Below are 15293 nucleotides of genomic sequence, written 5' to 3'. Positions count from 1 at the left end.
AAGCCACTTACTGCATATCTGCCATGTGGGCAATTTTGTAGCCTGAAATACAGAGTTCTGTGATGACTTTTTTTTTTTAATTTTTTTTTTAATGTTTATTTAATTTTGAGAGAGAGAGGGAGACAGAGCGTGAGCAGGAGAGGGGCAGAAAGAGAGAGGAAGACACAGAATCCGAAGCAGGCTCTGGGCCCCAAGCTGTCAGCACAGAGCCCGACATGGGGCTCGAACCCACGAACCGTGAAATCATGACCTGAGCTGAAGTCGGATGCTTTGCCAGCTGAGCCACCCAGGCGCCCCCTGTGATGACTTTTAAGGCCTCTGCAGTTTTCTCTCATTGTTTTGGGATAAGTTATACAAGAGTGTCAGGTCCTGTGTGAGGTGTTAGAACATTATTTAATTTTTTTTTTAATGTTTATTATTTTTTAGAGAGAGAGAGAGAGACAGAGACAGAGACAAAGAACAAGCAGGGGAGGGGCAGAGAGAGAGGGAGACACAGAATCGGAAGCAGACTCCAGGCTCTGAGCTGCCAGCACAGAGCCTGATGTGGGGCTCGAACTCAGAGACTGAGAGATCATGACCTGAGCTGAAGTCGGCCGCTTAACTGACTGAGCCACCCAGGCGCCCCTCAGATAATTATATAATAAGACAGAAGCTTGGCTCACCTGAAGTTACGGTTTCTTCAACCTTTGCTCAAGAGTCTAGCTGTTGCTTTTCAAATCTAGGTCAGTAGTGGTTTGGGTATAGATGTGGGTCAGGCATGCACTATTTAATACCTTTTTCTTGTTCTCTTAATAAGCCTTGTTTGTAATTGGACAATTTGTAGTTTTGCCCAAAATAAAGCAACCGTTTTGAGTGCCTCCCTGTTTTTTCCAAGATTTTTTTGATATAAAATTCACACCACAAAGTTTTAATAGCATTTAAAGGTGCTATTGAGTGCTGATTGTTTTCAAGATACTGGCTTAGGTAGTGGATAATTAAAATACAAGACTCTAGGTTACATGGTGGTTTATTCAAAGATGAACAAAACCTGGTTTCTGCTTTCAAATTGTCATGGTTTGTATGTGTACGTAAATTACAGTAACTTGAGGCATTTCTCGCTGTGTGGTTTGAGGAGCACTTGAGTCTGAGTCACCTGCGGTGACTATAGAATGTGCAAATTCTTGGGCCCCAACTGTGATCTACAAAATCAGGATCCTATAGGCAGGCCTTGAAATCTGCATTTTCCACTTTGTGGCTTTTTCTGCCCACTCCAGTGTGAGAGCCACTGATAAAGGGTATGATGTTGCCAAAGTCAGGTGTGGACCAAATTCTGTGATAGTGCTGAGGAGGAAATCAGAGGAGGGCTTCACAAATGGATTGGTGGCTGCTTGCAGGTAATAGGTTCTTGCCAGGCTTGTCCAGGAATGGTCTGAACACAGCGAGGGCTCTGGTTAGAAACATGGGTCTGAGCTGTAAGTGCAGGCCTTTGAATGTGGGGCTTGAAGGGTTTGAATTTCATTCAGTGATGACTGGGGAGTCACCGGAGGGCTTTTGGTTCTCCTCCCACCCATGGCACACGTGTCTGTGTGTACACACATACCTGTACTTAAGCTCACACACATACATCCACATCTAAGCAACCTGTCACCTAGGTCTTAATAAGATCTTTGGTTTAAAACACAGCTCTGCCTCTTACCACCCCTTCTGTGCCTTGGTAGCCTTATGTGTAAATTGGGGATAGTGTCAGTGATAGTTCTTGCCCGGGTCTTGTGAGGATGGAATGAGATGATATAGGGTGATTAGAACAGTACCTGGCACAGAGTAAGTGCTTTGTGAGCATTGCTGTCATTGCTGTCCATCCTTGAGGTGTGGGTGACCGAAGCATGTTAGCGAAATTGCTGTGCTGTGATTTAAGAATTTGTTTTTTCTACCAGAGCAGCTCTGCCTGCTTTCTCAGTGTGGTGAGGTTGACTGATGGACGAAATTATTCCTACTCTTTAAAATGCAGACTTGGCATTTGGCTGTTTATGTCAGAGATGCCCTTTGGGACGCTGTCCGTCCAGATGCTCTGGAAGCTCTTCTACCTCATGCACCAGGTGGAGAGTGGGAATCTGGAGAAGCTCTGCATCAGTCTCCCGCCTGCAGAGTGCAAGAGGCAGCTCCAAGGTACGGCCGGGCCACAGCAGGCAGCGGAGGTCTTTCCTACCTGTGTGCCTTTCTCGTCGTGGCTTTATTCTTTTTATCTTGTAGAAGGACTAAGAGTATTTTACTCTGTGTAGTCATAAGTAAAAATTTTGAAATTTGAAAGATGGCTGTATTGTTTTGACATAGTAGAATGGTAATTCCAATTTTCATTATTCTTGAAATGCTCTGGGTGGTAACTTGATATGATCCCGGTTTGGGGAGGGGAAATGAAAATTGGGTTGTGAATGCCCCCAGGGAGTTATTTTGAAAATACAGGGCATTTGGTAGACTGCTTTTGATTTCTCAAAGGTGTAAACACGTGGAAAGAATTGTAGGCTTATTGCCTTCTTACCGTGAAAATTCCATCAGGGGAATACATATTTTAAACAGTCTCTCTCTGTCTCTCTCTCTCTCTGTCTCTCTCTCTCTTTAAAATCTTTCCTCTATACCTTTTCTTTGTGGCATTCAGTCTTCTGTCATGGACCACAGAGCTGTTTGTCAATAGTGCTCCCTAGGGACAAAATGTAATATTGCTTCCACTGCATCCTCTGAGGAGTTGGTAAAACAGACCGTATACTGTTTATCACATTTACCAGTATTGCAGTCATGGTTATGACTCACTTCTTGCCCAAGATTTTCATTTATAAGGAAATCTCTTTTGTTTGGGATGCGTGCTGTGTTTGTGCAGGGCGCTTTGCTAGTCTTAGCCGTTTTCATTAGTCACATGGTTCATTGGCTGACAGTTACTGAGTAGTTTCCCGTGTGCCTTTGAAAATGTCACACCTAGTGACGGTAGTAGCGCTTTGCAGTTGACAGACCCCTTCACTAGTGACTGGTCACTAGTGTCATTTAATCTTTAACAGCTGTTTAAAGCAGATGAAGAAACTGAGAATTGGAGATGTTAATGTCACCTCTGAGGCTACATTATACATAGAGTTGGAATTTCATCTGGTCTCCGGCTTTTTCCCGATGCCTGTAGATATCTATGGTGGAACAGAGACTTTTAAATATTTCTATATATCTTTTAATTTTATATCTTCTTTCTCTCTGGAAGAGTAATTAAACGTGGTCTATGTTCATTCTTCACCCATTTTAATTTTCTTGCCACGAACTTGCAGACCCAGAACATTTTGTGAACTTTGAGAAGTGTCTTTCTTCCATGAATAGCTCAGAAGAGATTTGCCTTCTAACGACATTTGCTCAGATGGCTCAGGCCAGAAGAACCAATGTGGATGAAGACTTCATAAAAATTATTGTTCTGGAGATATATGAGGTTAGAATATTAAGTTTTAGAAATCAGCTAAAAAATGCTTTTTTTTGGATTGTCCATGCGTTGATTCTTTGGGGATTGCTTTAAAAAAAATTTTTTTTTTAACATCTATTTATTATGGAGAGACAGAGACATGGCATGAACATGGAAGGGGCAGAGAGAGAGGGAGACACAGAATCTGAAGCAGGCTCCAGGCTCTGAGCTGTCTGCACAGAGCCTGATGTGGGGCTCAAACTCACCAACCAGGAGATCATGACCTGAGCCTAAGTTGGATGCCTAACCGACTGAGCCACCCAGGCACCCCCTCTTTGGGGATTGCTTTAAAAAAAGTGACTAACTTGTATTGTCTGTACTTATGGAAAGAGAGAATTAAAGGATTATCATTTTGCTCTAAGGAATGTTGAAAATATGAATCATACTCATTCTATTTCCCCCTAGTGTCTCTTGACATCTGATGCATGAGTTTCGGTGAGGAATAGGCAGGCATTCTGGCACAGCCTGACACTTGTGGTTTTAACAGTCTGTTGTCCCTCTGCCCTGGGTCAGTGCCAATTACGCAGAAGCCTGGCTTCCAATCCAATTTAAATGAGATGGTGGAAAGGATACTGATGCTACAGCCAGAAGACCTGGGTTTGTTTGAACTCTGTTAATAATTGCTCATCTCACAGCAGGAAAGACACCTCATCACTCTGGGTTCAGCTGCTTCATCTATACGATGACAGGCTGGGATGAGATCCTTCACTGAGTCATCCCTAATGGAGGAAGAGAGTAGACTTTGGACCCCTGAGTATCTAGAGACAGAACCCAAAGTGGTTATCAAGATTTTTATTAGAGTTTTGTGTATTTTAAAAGATGTGTATTTTCAATTTAGGTTGTCATGTATCTGTTTATCTTCATTAAAAAATATCTCTTCCAAACTATTCGAGTACACTTAAGTAAAATTATGTTTGAAGAAGATTCTCTGAGTTTAACACCTTCTCCGAAGTATCCTGGTTTAAGAATGAATGAACTGGATGATCCAAAGTTCTTTTCCAGGGTCCAGCACTAGGCTATTCCTATACTTACTTGTGAGGTTAAGGTCTAAATGGGTCTGGAATTCCAGACTATTTTCATGGTATGAGAATATCGTGGGTGTGGAGGGAAGGTCTGTTTTCACATATAGTAAGTGGCATTCTTAGGGTCTGTTGTGCTAACCCTAACACTTATGCTCTTGAATGTTTCAAGGGTTTGGCCAGTACTCACAGTAAAAATTACACTGTGTATTACATTCTGCTTTTGTGTGCCTGTGTGTGTGTGTGTGTGTGTATGTGTGAAACTGAAGCAATACTTAATGCTACTGAGATGCACCCTCACAATTTTCTATTCTATTCTGTTATTTTTCTGTTCTATTCCACTGTATTTTTTAAAAAAAGAAATGTGCTTGCCATTGGCATCAGTGGATTGTAACCTGTACTTTGGAATATGTTAAGAGGAGTTGATAAACATTGATATTTTAGAAGCTTTTGTAGTTGGGGATTTTATTTTATAGCAGACAGTAGGTATTTCTATGAAATGCATTCTGGTTTTCATCATTTTGGCAATTTTCTCAAATTTAGAAAGTTTTTACACCAAAGGGATATAGGTACAGACAGGCTTTGGGATTTACTTCCTGAACCTGGTGCTTGAAGTCATTACATAGGTGCCTTTCCCTCTCCTCCTGACTCAGCCTCAGGTAGACAGGTAGCTCTCTGTAGTTGTGACATGTTTTTGAACATGGCATGACCCAAGGCTCAGTGTGAGGCTCTTTCTCTTTTACTTGAAAACATCCTGCATTAAGGAACTGTGTTTTGACTGATGATTGATGGGTATTGAAAGTGCCATCTCCACCTCCTCCCACTTTTAGGTATCTTATGTCACCCTGTCCACCAGAGAGACTTTTTCAAAGGTTGGTCGAGAGCTCTTAGGGGCCATCACAGCTGTTCACCCTGAGATAATTTCTGTCCTTTTGGATAGAGTTCAAGACACCATTGACCAGGTTGGAATGGTAAGAGCACTTAATTTGTTTGTATGTTTTGCTTTTTTTGTTCTGTTATCCTGGAGTAATGGAGCAATGAGAAAAATAATCAGGTTGTTGGGGAATGACTGAGTGACGGGCACAGCAGGATGAAGACAACGTGGAGTGTGTCCTGGGCCCTGCCATTCACCGTGCCTGCTTGGGGTTAGCGGCTTCTTACAAAAAGCTGTGATTCTCTTTAATCTCCTCAAAGTGACTTTCTACCTCCCTCAGTAACAGGTTTTTGTTTTCTTTTTTCTTTTTTCTTGTTTTGAGAGAGGGCTCGCATGCACACATGCACGCACGGGAGAGGGGCAGAGGGAGAGGGAGAGTGAAAATCTTAAAGCAGGCTGCACACTCAGCGTGGAGCCCAATGCAGGGCTCGATCTCATGACCCTGAGATCATGACCTGAACTGAAACCAAGAGTTGGGATGTTTAACCAGTCGACTGAGCCACCCAGACATCCCTCAATAACAGGCTTTTCTTTTAAGTACAGTCTATATAGTTAATAACAGTTTGTATTTCAAAGTTTGTTTGGCTTTCGTAATTTTTATAGTTTATACTTGGAAGAAACAACTATGATTAAGAAAGAAGGCCCTGTTTACATAGGCCAAAAGCGAAAATAAAAGTGGTAATTTAAGTCAAACAAGACACATACAGTTTATTTCTGTCATTTGTCACAATCCCTTTTGTAGTCTGTTGATGTTAAAAACAGCTGGATTGTGACATAACTCACATACCATACAGTTCCCCTGTTTAAAGCATGAAAGTTGGTTTGTTTTTTTTTTCACAGAGTTGTGTAGCCATCACCACTCTCAATTTTAGAACAGTTTGATCACCTCAAAAAGAAACCACATACCCTTTAGCTATCACACTCTGTCCCTCCATCCCCTCCAGCCATAAGCCACCACTAATCTACTTTCTGTCTCTATAAATTTGACTGTTCTGGACGTTTTGTATTAATGGAATCATACAATATGTGGTCTGTGAGTGGCTTCTTTTACTTAGCATAGTTTTTGGGTTCATCCACATTGTAGCATGAGTCAGCACTTCATGACTTTTAATGGCCAAATATTCCATTGTGTGGATGTACCATTTAAAAAATTTTTAAAAAAATATTTATTTATTTTTGAAGGAGAGAGAGACAGAGCATGAGTGGGGGAGGGTCAGAGAGAGAGGGAGACACAGAATCTGAAGCAGGCTCCAGGCTCCAAGCTGTCAGCACAGAGCCCGACATGGGGCTCCAGCTCACAAACTGTGAGATCATGACCTGAGCTGAAGTCGGATGCTCAACTGACTGAGCCACCCAGGCGCCCCTGGATGTACCATTTTAAAAAAACACACACTTACTGAAGATTTTCTTCATCATCTGTAATACTGCTATAATGTGTAAGTTTTGCTAATGGCAGATAGTCCCACATTGTAACTTGAAGAGGAGCATTTAAAGTGATAGTATTTGCAGAGGCCCTTCATCTTGTAGTCATTGCATTGTCCCTGTAGGATGTATCACTGATAACTGTCATTGCTTCATTACATTCATAAGTGGGCAGATTCTGGGGAAAGATTGGTTTATGAGACACATTTTTTCTAAATGAAGAATAAATGATACGCTCTCCTTGGAAAAGTACATCGTACTTTTTTTTACAGTAAAAAATTTAATCGTGGTAAATTATACACGACATAAAATATACCATCTTAACCCTTTTTAAATGTACGGTTCAGTGACATAAGTACATCCCCATTGTTTTGCTTGTTACCATTGCTGTCACCCAGCTACAGAACTCTTTCCATCTTACAGAACTGGAGCTCTATACCTATTAATCAGTAAGCCTGCATTCCCTCCACCCTCCACCCTCCACCCTCCACCCTCCACCCTCCAGTCCCTGGTAACCAACATTCTACCTTCTCTCTGTCTAGAGTTTGGCTACTCTACGTACCTCATGTAAATAATCCACACAGTATTTATCCTTTTGTGATTAGCCTATTTCATTTGACATATTGTGGTCGATGTTCATGCATGTCGTAGCATGTGTCAGAATTTCCTTCTTTTTTAAGCCGGCATAATATTCTAGTGCATGTATAGACCACATTTTGTTTATCTGTTCATCTGTTGCTGGACACTCAGATTGCTTCTCCCTTCTGGCTGTTGTGAATAATGCTGCTGTGAATGTGAGTGTACAGCTGTCTCTTTGAGGCCCTGCTCTCCATTCTTTTGGGTATATACCCAGAAGTAGAGTTGTTGGAACATAGGGTAATTCCATTTTTCATTTTTGAGGCAGCACCATAGTGTTTTCATAGTGGCAGTAGTACTTTTTCTTTTTAATAAAAGCATTGTATCCCACCACGATATGATATGATTTTATTGAGATGAAAGGGCTTTTATATTCAATATACGGGAGCATGTTTTTGGTTACTCCTTTTTGGGTGATTATCTAATGGAATGAGTTCTAAAGAAATACACAGTGGGTCGCAAGATTCTTTCGCTTTGGTTGAGCTCATCACCATTTTCTCTTAAGTGGCTGTCTGGTTTTGGCCACACTTACATTTTACATTTAATTTAATTTAATTTTCCATATGGATGAATTTTATTTCATTTCATTTATTTATTTTTAATATAATTTATTGTCAAGTTGGCTAACATACACCCACTTACATTTTAAATTTGCTCATAATACTTCTAGTAAACTGGCCCAGAGGTATGCTTGACTTTAAGTATAAAAATTGGAAGCCTAATGTTTTTTAGAGCATATCTTCTAAAAGGTGCCTCCATTCTCTGTTTATACCTGTAGTTCCTTAATGCTTTGTGAACTTGCTGACGTTTTTGGAGGAACTTGTTCAAACCTTCTGTGCCTTCAGATAAATACGATGGCTTTGAATATTTTTGCTGTTACCTTGGGATAATCAGGAATTAGAATTAGCCCCAGAGCCTAGGAATGATCTGTGTGCTCTAAACTGTCCTAGTTTTCAAACGTTGAACTGTTATTGCTTTCTGGAATAAAAGCCACTTGATCATCGTGTGTTATTCTTTGTATGTATCGATAGATTTATTTTGGTAATTTTTTTTTTTAATTAAAAATTTTTTTTGGTGTTTATTTACTCTTAAAGGAGAGAGATAGAACATGAGTGGGGGAGGGGCAGAGAGAGAGGAAGACACAGAATCAGAAGCAGGCTCCAAGGCTCTGAGCTGTCAGCACAGAGCCTGATGCGGGGCTTGAACTCACAGACTGCAAGATCATGACCTGAGCCAAAGTTGGACACTTAGCCGACTGAGCCACCCTGGCACCCCAGGAAAGGCACCCCAGGAAAGGCTTCTTTAAAATTCATTCTTTCTACTGTTCTTTCCCATTTTGTTTTGCCTCTCATTGGGAGCAGTGCAGGAACCTGAAAAGTACTAGTATGCATGTTCTAGATCTGTGTTGTCCAATATAGTAGCCACTAGGTACATGCAACTGTAGAGTCCTTGAAAGGTGGCTAGTCCAAATTGAGATGTATTGTAAGTGTAAAGTACTCACTGGGTTTCAAAGATTTAGTGTGAACAAAAAGTATGTAGCGTATCTCAATAGTTTTGTATAGTGATCACATGTTGATAATGTATTGGACATATTAGATTAAATGAAATATATTAATTTCACTTGTTACTTTTAAAATATGTGGCTAGTAGAAAAACTAAAATTATGTATGTGGCTTACATTGTATTTCCATTGGATAGCACTGTTCTAGACAATATAAAATGAATTGCTCTTCTGATTAGTCTCCCTTAAAGCAAACTATTGAGTGACCCCAGATTTATCTTAATTTGCACACATCGATAGGTTATTCAAAAAGTGATGCTATAGACTTCTTGTAAACAGGATTTTAAAAACTTTTTATTATAGAATCTGTCAAATATATATAAAAGGGAGAATAGGAAATGAATCCCTGTGTAACCATCATCTACTTTCAACAGTTACCAACTCTTGGTTAATCTTATTTCATTTTTACCTCTGTTCACTCCTTGTCCCTCCTCCCCAGATTGCTTGGGAGCTAACAGAAATATCTTTTTAGATGCCAGAAAAGAAATAATAATTTTTTTACTGAAGTGTAGTTGACGTGCAATATCATATTCATTTCAAGTGTACAACATAGCGATTTGGCGATGATATACTTTACGAAATGCTTACCACAATAAGTGTAGTTACCATCTGTCACTGTACAAAGTTACTACAGTGTCATTGACTGTAATTACTATACTGTGCTTCTCATCGCTGTGATTTATTTATTTTATAACTGGAAGTTTGTACCAGTTTTATACTTTTAATCTCCTTTACCTTTCTATTCTCCCGTCTATTCTATTTACCCCTACTATTCTCCCCTCTTCTGCTCTGACAACTACCAGTTTTTTGTTTATTTAAATAATTATTTAAAGCGCTAAATCTTTTTGTAAAATGAATGACCGTTCCTCGTTTATTATGGCTTTAAATTTGGGTCTTGGTATGGTGGTTTTATTAAATGGAAGTATACCAAATTATACATAATAAAAGATTGACCTTTACACAGGGTAGCAAAATGTGCTTTTGGTGTATCATTGGTTTTAATATTTGTTTCCTTTGGTTGTCCATGATGTCCATTTCATTTGTCTAAAAATCAAACAAAACCCCACTTCCTTTTGGAAAAAAAATTTTGCAGGCAGTTTAATAATATATTGTAGTAATTCAGGATTGTTCCTTAAGTTTTGATCTTAATTACCATCATTTTCTTTTAAATAAGGTTTCTTTATACTTGTTTAAAGAACTGCCTCTGTACCTCTGGCGACCTTCTGCCTCTGAGATAGCCGTGATTCGGGACTGGTTATTGAATTATAACCTGACAATGGTGAAGAATAAGTTGGCCTGTGTTATTCTAGAAGGACTAAATTGGGGATTTGGTGAACAGGTATGTGTATCAAAACCACTCTCTAGATACTGGAGGTTCTACACATCAATTTTAGAGAAACATTTCCTCAAAACATAAACATTTCTCAGTACTCAGTGATGGTAGTTTTTATTAATCATAGTTTATTAATGTTATTCATAGTTTTTATTATTAAGAGTTTGCTATGTATAATGTCTCTAAAGATGCCATGTCCATGATTTTGACCATTAAAACTTTCCTTCCTCTTTACTCTAGGCCTTACGTGTTAGTTCCTAGGTCAAAATGTTTCAACATTTTAAAGGGAAAATGGGAGAGAACTCAGCCCTCTCTAACAGTCTGCCACCTTTTTTCTGAACAAATCATTTGGTTGTCACAGCCATCTTGTGTGTTTTGCACGAACTTGACCCCGTTGTACAGATGAGAAAACTGGAGCCAGGGAGCTTTTCTTCCAGAGTGTCCCTGACCACCTGGGTCTGCCCATGGGTTCATCCAGGGCTTCCCCCACTCCAAGTGAGAGCTGTAGACCCCTCTTTTCCATCCTCGTGTTCTCTGACTTGTGAATAGAAGCCCCTAGTCCTCCCTCTCCTAGCAGGCTGCATGAACTTCCCTATGAGAGTCTCCATGATCCTTCATTAGAGGATTCATGAGAGGATTAGGGATATATTTCTTTATTTCTTTTTTTTTTTTTAATTAAGTTTATTTATTATTTATTTTTGAGAGAGAGTGCACAAGCCGGGGAGGGGCAAAGAGTGGAGAGAGAGAATCCCAAGCAGGCTCCTTGCTGTCACTGTGGATCCCGACACGGGGCTCCATCTCACAAACTGTGAGGTCATGACCCGAGCCAAAATCAAGAGTTGGATGCTTAAACCAGCTGAGCCACTCAGGTGCCCCAGGAATGTGTTTCTTCAGGTTGCAAAGGAAGATTGGATGGGAAATTCTATAGGCAACTTCAGGCTCCTAAAGGAATATTTTATTTGTGTTGTTGAGTATCTTCTGTATTTTCACTGATGAGAAAATGAGGAAAGGGGATATAGACTTAATTTATTAAGTATCCTTTTGTGTAATAATAAACATCTTCCCGGTTTGTGGCAGTGCCCTTAAACTTGTGACCTATAGTCTTCATGGAGCTTCTAGGGTAGGAGTGGGGGAGTTACATTCAAAGATACCTTTTATATGAGGGTCCGGGATGACTCAGACTATTTAAGTACAACGTAATGGTTCTTTAAGATTTCTGTGTTTTTTCCTGTTGCCATTTTATAACTTCATTGTTAGGTGATGTAATTTTTGGAAAGTTGAGGATCCAAGATGCTTTTTTTACTATCCTTCCTAGTCCTTTTGTTCAAAGGTATGTTAAAAAAATCAAGATGGCATGTTTATGATGATTTTTCTCTTTAAAAGGGTACCCTTCATCTGGATCAAGCAGTCCATGCTGAAGTGGCTTTAATGATTCTTGAAGCGTACCAGAAATACCTTGCACAGAAGCCGTATGCTGGGCTTCTTTCTGAAAGTATGAAGCAGGTATTTCTTTCTCTTATATATTGAGAATATCTTTATTATAAATGATTTGGGTGGATACAGCTACAGTATTTACCCTTAGGTTGCCTAAGAACATTTCTGGCAACTTAAGATACTGAAATTGAATTCTGTGGTTGGATGAAGATTTTTTTCTTTGAGAAGTGGCCTACATGTGACCATTTTAATACTGTGGCATTTGACTTGACCTGGAGCTGGCGTGTCCTGGCTCCGGAGAGCTGAATGTTAAATTTTCGGGAACTTTGCAAACTAGATTGTTGACCTGTTGGTAGCTTGAAACTGACCATGGTGGGAGTTTTCACACTGACAAAATTGACAAACCCTGTAAAGGATCTCCCACACTCCAACTGGTTGTTAAAACTTATTTATCATCACTCCATGAGTTGTGCACCAACTTTTGTATTATTACTCCTTTGCTTGTGCTGACTCAGATCAGATGCACAAAGAGACTAGTGAGTAAGCAGAAGTGGTCAGTTGTGAGAAATTGCTGTAATTGAGTGCTCCAAACTGAGTACTGGTAAGTAGTGTGTCCTCTCTTTTGAGGATGTTGCTGATCACAAAAGCAAATGGGCGGGTGAGCTTACTGATTTAATTTGTATGTGACTAATGTGGTTTAAAATAAATAATTGTTTTAGGTTTCATATTTGGCCAGTATTGTTCGATATGGAGAGACACCTGAGACCTCATTTAACCAGTGGGCCTGGAACTTGATCTTGAGGTTAAAACTGCACAAAAATGATTATGGAATACAGCAGAATTGTCCAACTGTTCCCTTCTCCAGCACTGTGCCTGACATGACAGAGTCACCCACGTTTCATCCTCTCTTGAAGGCTGTTAAGGCGGGCATGCCCATCGGCTGTTATCTGGCCTTAGCTATGACGGCTGTGGGCCACAGGTACAGTGTTTGGGCTGAACCCCTAGGGTTGCTGAACCTTGTAGTCAGTGATTCTGGATTTCATTTTTCACATCCCAAGGTCTGAGGCCTCCATCAAACCTATCTAAGGGCAATCAGGACCAAATTATAAGCCTTATTAATGGCTTATGTAGGGGAAATGCTGCCCAAATTCATATAAGACAGATTTGTACCAGAAAATCATCTCATACATTACGGAGAGAGTATACCTGTCACCCAGAGGACAATGTTCATGTTAGCGCTAGATGTTTTGTCTTCCTTGGAATAGTGACAATATAAAAATAATTAGTCATCTCTACTGAATTTTGTTTAAAGTGATGGCAGTCCAACTTCGGCTTCTCAGTTAGAGGGCTAAACCTGCCCAGGGGAATGAAATGCCTGCTCAGGTCACGTGCTTCTCTGGTATGAGCCTAGAGCGATCTCTGTCTCTTCTACACTGAGTGGTAGTTTTCTGTTCAGTCTTCTCAGGGATCATGTGTGAGGTCCTAACCTCAGGAGCCGTGGTTGTCTTGTGTTACCATTTTATCCCAGTGCTGAAGGCTATAGCTGGTGCAATAAGTAACTGGTGCAGTAAGTAAATGAATGAATTCTTAGTTGGTTAAAAATCCTTTTTTTCCCCCCAGAGACCATTTTCCTACAGTGTGTTAATTTTTTTTAGCCTCTTTTTTTCTAAAATTTCTTTCACCTACATGCTTTCTGGTTCTTTCATTTTAGACTCACTGTAATACCTTTTTACCATTCCAATTTCAACATCTTGTTCCACATTACATATATTTTCAGTAGGATGCCAGTTGTGCTATTAGCTGTTTATGTTCAGCCTTGTGCCAAGAAGTGGGAGAGAGACAGGATTGTTAGTGGCCTTCAGGCTGTTGACAGTTTAGTGGAGATGGTAGATGGAATCAATTGGCAGCACTAAAGACGTGACCGTGGGCTGGATGAGAGGTGTAGAGCAGTGCTTCTCTGTTCTTGCTGCCCTTCAGAGTCACGTTTGGAGTGATTCTAAAGCTCCCTGTGCAGAGAAGAGTGTGAGAGTCCTGATCTAATTAGTCTGGGGCCGTTGTCCAGATTATTCTGATGTACAGCCTGGATTGGGAACCACTCAAGAGTATGAGCAGAAGGAATTTAAAGGAAGGAGAGATCATTAGGGCAGGATGCCTGCATGGAGGAGCTAAGCTTTGGAGAGGAGTCTTAAGTAGAGAAGGCGTCCGAGGCTAGGGGGCAGAGTGGTGACGCTCACCCTTGCCAGGTGACTAGTGCCCACTTGTTGAAGATTCAGCCTTGTACCATCCACTCCCCCGCCCATAGCACCTGTGCGCTCTGAGCAGAGCCCTTACTGTATTGTAGTGTAATCGTCTCTCTCGCTCTTCTCATGCACTGTGTGCTCTTTGAAGGCAGGGGCATCGTCCTTTCATCATTGTATCTCCAGAACTTGAACTAGTATATATTTGATTCAAGCATGAACGTGGGAAGGAGCACCAGGTGTCTGAGTGGGGAGGGGGAAGAGTGAGGAGTGATGAGGAAACGCTCCTGACCGAAGCCCACGCTTCATGGTAGTGAATGGAGGTGATCAAGTAGGTCAGTAGGACTAGTGATGGACAGATTTGAAAGTCAGGTAAAAGAGGGTAGAAGTGATCCACTGGGACGAGGAGAGATCTTAATTAAGCACTTTGGGAGGCACTCTACATCTTTTCCAATAGCCCTCGTATCATTCTCAGGGTCGTGTACCTCAGGCATCTCATCTATAAAATGGGAATAATAATAGTACTGGACTTACTTTATGAGCCTTAAGTGAGTTCTAATTCACTGAACACGTTTAGCATATGTCTGGCGTGTGGATTCAGAGTGTAGTGTTCTGAACTCAATCGTTTCATGATTCTTCTTGTTTCTTCTATTCATTCTGGGACTGTAGTTCCTTTACTCACTGATAAGACTGTGTGTCTTCTCCAAACATAAGTATTTGTTTGGTGCTGATTACCAAATCCTGAATGGAGTGAAGGTGGGAATAAAGAGTTTCTCTTTGGGGCTGAATTCCATCCACCACGGTCGTCTGGGACGTATGCATACTAGAATTAACGATCTTTTGAATGTGCTTAGGGTTGGGTGCAGAGTATGCAGCAGTATAAGTTGTATACGAATATAACATCACAGAATACAGAGAACAGTAGTCAAAGAAATCACCCAGAATCTTTCTCACCCTAATGAAACATTGTTTTGTTTTGTTTTTTGATATCTATTTTTGAGAGAGAGAGTGCATGTGCACAAGTGGGGGGGGGGGCAGGGGGGGAAGGCAGAGGATCCAAAGCGGTCTCTGTGCCTACAGCAGTGAGCCTGATGTGGGGCTCAGCTCATGAACCATGAGACTATGAGTTAAGTAAGCTGACGTCAGATGCTCAACTGACTGAGCCACCCAGGCACCCCTGGTATACATTGTTTTTAAATAATGTAATAATATTCGCATTGAATGCATTTTTCCAAAATTTACATAAATCAT

At 40.6% G+C, this 15293-nt stretch overlaps 1 protein-coding gene across 1 annotated transcript in view; it reads left to right on the top strand.

Moving 5' to 3' along the window:
* EPG5 (ectopic P-granules 5 autophagy tethering factor) overlaps positions 1-15293 on the top strand; it is a 108256-nt gene that overhangs the window by 26894 nt on the left and 66069 nt on the right. Inside the window, exons 11-16 of the mRNA XM_086682878.1 lie at positions 1988-2145; positions 3282-3436; positions 5316-5456; positions 10213-10377; positions 11755-11874; positions 12525-12784. Of these exons, the coding sequence (XP_086539004.1) occupies positions 1988-2145; positions 3282-3436; positions 5316-5456; positions 10213-10377; positions 11755-11874; positions 12525-12784 (999 nt within the window). The remainder of the gene's footprint in view (positions 1-1987; positions 2146-3281; positions 3437-5315; positions 5457-10212; positions 10378-11754; positions 11875-12524; positions 12785-15293) is intronic.

This window comes from Puma concolor, chromosome D3 (genome assembly GCF_028749965.1).
Source record: "Puma concolor isolate L17-30 chromosome D3, mPumCon1.1.hap2, whole genome shotgun sequence".
Classification (NCBI taxonomy): domain Eukaryota; kingdom Metazoa; phylum Chordata; class Mammalia; order Carnivora; family Felidae; genus Puma; species Puma concolor.
The sequence above is the reverse complement of the archived record's forward strand: the minus strand, read 5'-3'. Positions and strand labels throughout refer to the sequence as shown.